Source organism: Telmatherina bonti, assembly GCF_933228915.1.
Source record: "Telmatherina bonti genome assembly, chromosome: 8".
In the NCBI taxonomy this organism is placed as follows: Eukaryota; Metazoa; Chordata; class Actinopteri; order Atheriniformes; family Telmatherinidae; genus Telmatherina; species Telmatherina bonti.
The window spans coordinates 33,918,657-33,926,847 of NC_136626.1; the positions used below are offsets into that span (position 1 = coordinate 33,918,657).

General features: G+C 41.6%; 1 protein-coding gene across 1 annotated transcript in view; it reads right to left on the minus strand.

The window, feature by feature from the left end:
* lpp (LIM domain containing preferred translocation partner in lipoma) overlaps window positions 1-8,191 on the minus strand; it is a 240,056-nt gene that overhangs the window by 53,129 nt on the left and 178,736 nt on the right. The window contains exon 8 of the mRNA XM_079245422.1: window positions 6,679-6,775. Within this exon, the coding sequence (XP_079101548.1) occupies window positions 6,679-6,775 (97 nt within the window). The remainder of the gene's footprint in view (window positions 1-6,678; window positions 6,776-8,191) is intronic.

Genomic DNA, 8,191 nt, shown 5'->3' on the forward strand with positions numbered 1-8,191 from the left:
TATTATAATATCACTGCTCTCTGGAAAATCTCTGTATAAATATTGATTGCATATTAAAATTTCAAATGCATCTTAATTCTGTACATGGAAAAGTTCTCGTCTTTTTCATTTCGCTCTTAAAAGGAACAAAAAAAAAAAGATCCTCCTCTGCAACAGAAAGAACAACGCTGCGTAAGTATCATCATCACTAATTGTAAATAATGCAGAGCATCTCATCCTTTCAATTATTCAGCTTTATGTCCTGGTTTTGGTTGACAGAAATGTAGTGATGACAAAATATTGTAAGTTCCTCTCATGCACAAATGCCAAGGCAGCCAAGCAGCTGTGTCTTATTAGATTTCCACAAACACAGCACACCTACGCACAACCTAAGTGGATTAAATATGACGGATGATGACATTTGGAGAAAAGGCTCTTTCAGATTACTCAAATCTAATCTGGAACTCTAAATCAGGACTAATCAGTTGCTTTTCAAAGAAGCTTCAATCATAGTGGGAATTTCTGGCTTGCAAACTGGGTTTCTCACAAGAAAAGCTCTTCTTTCATACTTCACCATTTTCAGGTTTTTTTTTTTTTTCCTTCTACAGCCAGATAAGCCTTTTCATTCGGGAACATTTGATTGTCTCTCTTCCCGTTTCGGCCTCGCAGAACTCCTCAAGGCCACGTCCGGCGTGCTTTCTGAACGGGAGCATCACCATGTTTTTAGGACTGGAGAAGCTCCAGTAATGAAAAGTTTCCTTGTGACATCACAGAGCTGGAGTGCAACGATAATTTAATTCAATTAACCCCCTCAGGACCGACGCAAACTCACCACAGTTGTTTAAGATTAGAAGCTCATCAAAGACATTAGTGACACCAATAAAAGTTTGCGAGCGGAAGACAATGATCCAGTCCAGTAGCGCGCTGGAGATCGCAGCCCCACTTTGATTAATCTTGTTAATTACTAGCCTTAGGGTTCCGACAACTGCTAGCCCTCTTTCCCCCGGAATCCACACCAGAAAAGAAGAGGCTTGTGTGCCACTTGGTTCTTTGTAATTACAAAAGTCTCATGCTCTGGGACTGATTTTCCCACAGCGAGAAGCGCCGGACTGAGCTGCATTTTAGCAGAACTGTGGCGACTTTCTGTCCATTATTCAGCGGGGGAGGAGCGGGGCTCTGTGGGTTTGCAGAGCAGCATGAGCCTGCGCTTGAACTCCCTCCTAATGAGTCCCAGCAGTCACCTCAGTCGGAGGCTACTGCCCTCGCTCTCTGACTATCTCTCAGTTCATTCAGCTGTTGCCTTGTTTAACCACGACTTGACCCCCCCCCCCCCCCCACACACACACACACACACACTACACTCTGAAAACATCCCTCCACTGTCAGCTGGGGACGCTTCCCGCTATTCCTAACTCGCTCCGGCTACCTCTGCTCACATGTGACCCATTTCTCCCCTTCCATGTCCTCACGTTCCCGGTCCGCCTATAGCTGGTGAGCATCTGCATATCGCAGCGCCGAGTTCGTGCCAAGTTTGTGTTGTGTACACATTTCACTTCAAATTAGGCCAGCAGGCGCATTTCTCTGTAAAAATCACTACACTTTCTTAAAGCCAAGCGATCCGTTTGACCTATGTCTAATGTGAACCAATTAAGGTCTTTACATCAGTGCGCACCAACGTGAAGCCGAATATCCCTTAATACCAGTTAAATACATGTCCCTGTAGCTATAATACACCTACACATGCTACCATGGTGTGCTGTGTGATTATGTGCTGATATAAAGCCTGCTCCAGAGTCCCGCTGAATGTACTGAATGAGGTATCTAATGGGCATGGGAACTAATTCCAGGGCAAAGGGGATTAAAGGCTAAAGAAGAGAGAGCGGCGCAGGGCTGGCACACACACTGGCAGCTGAGGGTGCAGAGGGCGGAAAAATAGAAATGAAATATAAATGCACAGAATCCTTGCCTGCTGAATCCTATTTTGCAAAATAGTATTAAAACTGGTATTTGTTTAATCCTGGCAGTTAGATATATTTTTCCCCAGTTGAGAGGAAAATGAAATATTAAGTGTTTCAGAGATGCTGAGAAAAAACACGGACAGTTAAATGAGAAAACACACCTGTCACTCTCATTATGTTTGCTGATGAAGCTGCTGTTGTCGCTGCGTCTATCTTTTAGGTCTCACTGCTTGGCTATCTGGAAATGAGCATGTCTCTGCAACCACAAGGTCTAACAGGACACTTATGGAGTCACTGTGAAGGAAGACTCGATAAGATGCTTCGATATCACGATACTTGTAACAGAGTTTGAAAATACTCACCAATCCTGCCCAAAGCAGGGGCACTGGTGAGTATTTCTGTCTGAAAAGCGGAAACAGAATTATAATTCTTTTTATTCTCACCCAAGCCCCACCCCTCCACCTACCCACAAACACACATAGTAAGCATTAGCGTTATGTTAGCAACATCATTTCTCATTAGAAAATTCCACAAGTGAAACAGTGACACATGCAGGCTGAAGTTTGAAGAGGTGGACCAACGCTGCCAAACTCTTGCCGTCACATGAAAGGTATCATAAGTTTGTTCCCTGGAAGAAAAAGCTCATTGAATTGAGGCAATCACAAATACTGGGAAGGAATCTCCCAACAAAGCTGGAAAGCCACTGGAAAACCAGAGAACACTTTGGAATTTATTGTCCTGAATGACCAGTTCCTCTATGTTGGAAAAAATGTTCACTCTCTCTATACATATATTATATATATTATATATATATATATATATTATATATTATATATATATATATATAATATATATATATATATATATATAAATATATATATATTTTATATATATATATATATATATATATATATATATATATATATATATAATATATATATATATATATATATATATATATATATATATATATAATATATATATATATATAAATATATATATATATATATATATATATAAATATATATATATATATATAAATATATATATATTTTATATATATATATATATATATATATATATACATATATTTACATATATATACATGTGTATATGTATATGTATATACACACATACATATACATATATCTTATGGGTGGGATTTTATTTTGGATGAATAAATCTGAGTATAATGAACACTAGAAAACTGAAGTATTTACATTTGCCAGTGCACACTCTTCTCGGCAGTTGTTATTGACTTTGCAACTTTAGAATATTTAACATTTGTTACGCTGAATTTCATGCAAAATAACTGTATGAAATAGTCAATTTTAAAAACATTTTGGTTACTTGATTAAAGCCTAGAATTCATCACATTTTATTTCTACTCGACACCAGTCAGATTACTGCGTCTTCTTTTTCATATCAGAGGACATTATGGTACGATCCATAGTTTGTTCTAAAGGAAAATATTGAATCCAAACTTGTGCTGCTGGTCAGAGCTACAGAGCAGGGAATTTATTGTAACTTCAACCTTATAATCCAGAATGTTCTGCCACCTGGTTAATGCAACAATAATAATACAACAATGCACTACGAACATTTTGACATATTAACAGTTATAATGAGAAAATATATAATAATTGTTATTTATTTATTTGTTCATTCATTCAAACATTTTAAAAATGACTCTCTTCTCGCCATCTTTGCTTGGTTGAGCTTCAAAGGTTCTTGATCGAGATGCAAGAAGGTCAGATGACCTCTGCAGATTTCTCTTTAAAATGATCAAGTGGAGCAAATAATAGTTTTAATCCTTACAAAATAGAAATAAATAAATAAATCAAAGCTTTACAGTGGGACCAAATGTTTCCAAATCTTTTCTGTGGCTGTAACATATTAAACATGGCAGGTCACTGGCTGCACAGCACACAGTTTGATGAGCCAAATCCTGATCTAATGAAGACAGCTTTGACATCTGAGACATCAGCCTTGGCATGCTAACCTTCTGCCTCAGCATGCAAATTCCCAAACAAACACTACACCAGCATGAGATGTTTCCTCCTTTTCCACCGCTGACTGATCAGCTGCCTCCTTCAGCAGGAAAACGGCCCAAATCAACGAGTAAACAACCTGCTGACTGTTCAACAGTGTGAGATTCATCCTTCTGTTCTGAGCCGCACACACACCTGCACTGTACTCGATAGCCTCAAACCCTTTTCTAAAAACAGTCCTCGAGTGTTGCCGAACCACCTTTGTGGGTCACTGGGTGGCTAATCTAGGAAACTTCATACCAGTTTTAGTCTATTAACCCACTACCCCACATTATTTTATTCAGCTATTAAACCTGGCAGCATACCTTTAACAATACACACACTAGTATGAAACAGTTTGTTCATTTCTGTCTTTTTTTTTATTTTTCTAAAATGTCACCCTGAATAAAGGGCTGGTGTTTATACTGAGGTCACAATGCCTGCACTGATGTTTGCATAATCCTTCCCACGAATGACTGAAAGAGTCTTTTATTCTGCTTCCAGATGAATCAGGTGTTAATTCTGACTACTTTCCCATAAGCTCCCATGACAGCCGTTATCACGAAGAGACGGTTGTCATATCAACACTTCCTGCAGAGAATACACGTCCATTTATAGCACAAATTGCTGTTTAGTTTCATTCAGGCACTGATATGAGACTCTCAGAGCGCTTTAAATCACCCTCAGCCCAGAGCAGAGCGAACACATCAGCACAATGTGAGATACACACACGGATAAGGCAAACAATCCTGCTGGTATGCAGGGTAACACGAAGCAAGAAGAGCATGATGAGAAACATTAGGAAAGGCTCAAAATAACACCCGGCTATTTTTATGAATGGACCGTTTAAAGGAAATGGCAGGATATCTGTGATGGTTCACATATTTACAGTCATCTTCCACTTCATAAGGTCCACCTTTTCAGTTGCTTGTTAACACACACAGCTAATCAGCCAATCACATGGCAGCAACTCAATGCATGTTGTCATGTGGACATGGTGGAGACTTGAAGGTCATCTCTAGTGTTTACAGAGAAGGTCTGAAAAACAGAAACTCTTCTTGTCTGCACCAGAATGTCTTGTCAGAGGAGAATGGACAGACTGGTTGGAGATGAAAGAAAGTCACAGGAAGTCTCACAGGTCCACCTTTTCAGCTGTTTAACACAAATGTCTAATCAGCCAATCATATGGCAGCAACTCAACACATTTCATGTAGACATGATGAAGATGACTTGCTTAAGTTCAAACTGAGCATCGGAAAGAGGAAGAAAGGAGATTTAAGTGACTTTGAATGCAGCGTGGTTGGGCAGACTGGTTGGAGATGATAAAAAGGCATCAGGAAGTCAAATAAGCACTGGATTCATCCTGGATCAACGCTTCAGGCTGCTGCTGGTGGAATGGTGGGGGGAGGTTTTCTGGTCCCACTTTGGTCCCCTTAGTACCAACATGACATGGTTTAACCTCCACAGCCTACCTGAGTCCTGCTGCTGACCATGTCCATCCCTTTCTGAGCACAGTGTAGCATCTTCTGATGGAAACTTCCAGCAGGATGATGCACCATGTCACAAAGCTCACATCATCTCCACCATGACGATGAGTTCACTGTCCTCCAACGGCCTCCACAGTCACCAGATCTACATCCAGCAGAGCAGCTTTGGGATGAGGTGGAACGGGAGATTCTCATCATGATGAGGTGGAACGGGAGATTCTCATCATGATGAGGTGGAACGGGAGATTCTCATCATGATGAGGTGGAACGGGAGATTCTCATCATGATGAGGTGGAACGGGAGATTCTCATCGTGATGAGGTGGAACGGGAGATTCTCATCATAATGAGGTGGAACGGGAGATTCTCATCGTGATGAGGTGGAACGGGAGATTCTCATCATAATGAGGTGGAACGGGAGATTCTCATCGTGATGAGGTGGAACGGGAGATTCTCATCATGATGAGGTGGAACGGGAGATTCTCATCGTGATGAGGTGGAACGGGAGATTCTCATCATGATGAGGTGGAACGGGAGATTCTCATCGTGATGAGGTGGAACGGGAGATTCTCATCATGATGAGGTGGAACGGGAGAGTAGAGCCGCTGCTCCTCCGCATTGAGATGAGCCAGTTGAGGTGGCTTGGGCATCTGGTCAGGATGCCTCCTGGACCTCCCTGGTGAGGTGTTCTGGGTACGTGCCTCTGGGACGAGACCCCGGGGAAGACCCAGGACACGCTGGAGGGATTATACCTGGGAACGCCTTGGGATCCCCCTGAAGAGTTGGCAAATGTGGCTGGGGAGAGGGAAGTCTGGGCTCCCCTGCTTAGGCTGCTGTCCCCGCGACCCGACCCCGGATAAGCAGCACAAAATGGACTTGTAATATTTAGTAGGTCGCTTTTGTAATGGCAACAAATTTTTCGACTCTGCTGTTAAAGATATAATTTCCACAATGCAGTGACTCAGCTCTGTTTCTTCGCTAGAAACCGTGAAAAACATATTTCACACAAAACTCTTTAAAAAAGAAAACAGACCTAAGGTGTGATCTGTGATGATATCAGTAGGAACAGATACATCTTTGTTCATATTTATGCAACATGACAAGCATGATTGACTCGTGTGTCTGAGTTGATGTAAAAAAGTGCAACTTTGTCCTAAAGAATAAAAGGTCTGACATCCATATGAGCTTCCCCTGACCTACACAATAAAAAACAAATAGTATCTTACCAAAATACTCCTCAGATGGAGGGTTGTCCATGTCAAACAGCATCTTCTTGGTGAGTCGTTCCAGTTCATCCTCTGGGTGAGCCATGGGGGCGCCGCCCTGAGAAACAAAACACACCAATGAGGAAAAAGAGATGCTGAGGAAACGTTCCTATTACTCCTATCTGAGCAAAAAAACCAAAACAAAACAGAGTTTAACAATGAATATGAAGCACCGTTTGGAGGTCAAACAGAACGTATTGGCTGTCATTAACATTCAGTGGACGGGCCTCTGTCTGCCTTTTGCCTCTGAGGTATCTGACCCTGGCTCAGGCCCCGCTGGTCTGAAGCCCAGAAGGTTTTATTCTGAGCAACACAAGTATGTGAAGAAAAAAAAGTGACCCTGAGCGATCAGTGTGTTTGGAAAATAATAATAGTAAAAAAGAAGAGGCCACCATTACAAGAAAGCAGGTTTTTAAGCTTTGTGGATGGAGTGATAGGTCAGGAGGCAGATATCCAGACGTACTGTGAAGATAAAAAAGATTTCAAGTGGAATGTGTAAGAGATTCTGGGAGAATGACATAAGTCTCAGAAGATGCTGCTTCCTTCCTTTCCTTGTAAGCTTGCCCTCCTCCTTATCTTACCATCCCTGACATCTGCCCGCTGTGTGCTTGTACAGACCTGACATTTTCTGCCAATCATTATCCCGGCCTAAAGCACCTCTAAAGCTCCGGCTCGCGCCACAATCCAGTCACAGGTGAGTGTGTGTCCTCTTCAGGCACCCCGGAGGCCAGATTCTGAGTGCTGCGTGCCAATTGGTCACGGTGCTCTGATGACCTTCCCTGATCTGGAGCTGGACAAATCTTTACAGTAGATTTGATTTTCAATATCGCGGCATGGTCGGAAATCTGGGCTGACCTTTCAGGTGCTTCTAATTGTGACTTCTGGGAGGTGGGTGAACGTCTGGGTTTGGACTCATTTATCCATGGCCTGCTGCACCGCATAAAGGAATCTGCATCGTCAATACGAGCTTTCGTTTTGCAGTCAAGTAATTACCCCGCTGTTATTGAATGTGCATTATTTGTTGGCATTTTACCTTCAGATAAATTCCTAAAATAAGGACTTTCTGAAATTCTTAAATTAATTCACTTTATTGAAGCGTTTTGAGTCAAAAAGGTTTTAAAACTTTCTGATCCAAGAAGTGCACCATGTCACTAGTGACAATACAAGTATTATAATTTCTCATTTGATTGTATCATAAAAGTCCTTTTACATTTAAATCCAGAAACAATAATAGAGAAGCTGCGTTGATAAGGTTTTGGTTGGATGGTAGTATCCAGAAGGTTGTTCCTGTTCTGGATGGTAGTATCCAGAACGTTGTTCCTGTTCTGGATGGTAGTGTCCAGAAGGTTGTTCCTGTTCTGGATGGTAGTATCCAGAAGGTTGTTCCTGTTCTGGATGGTAGTATCCAGAAGGTTGTTCCTGTTCTGGAAGGAGGTATCCAGAAGGTTGCTCCTGTTCTGGATGGTAGTATCCA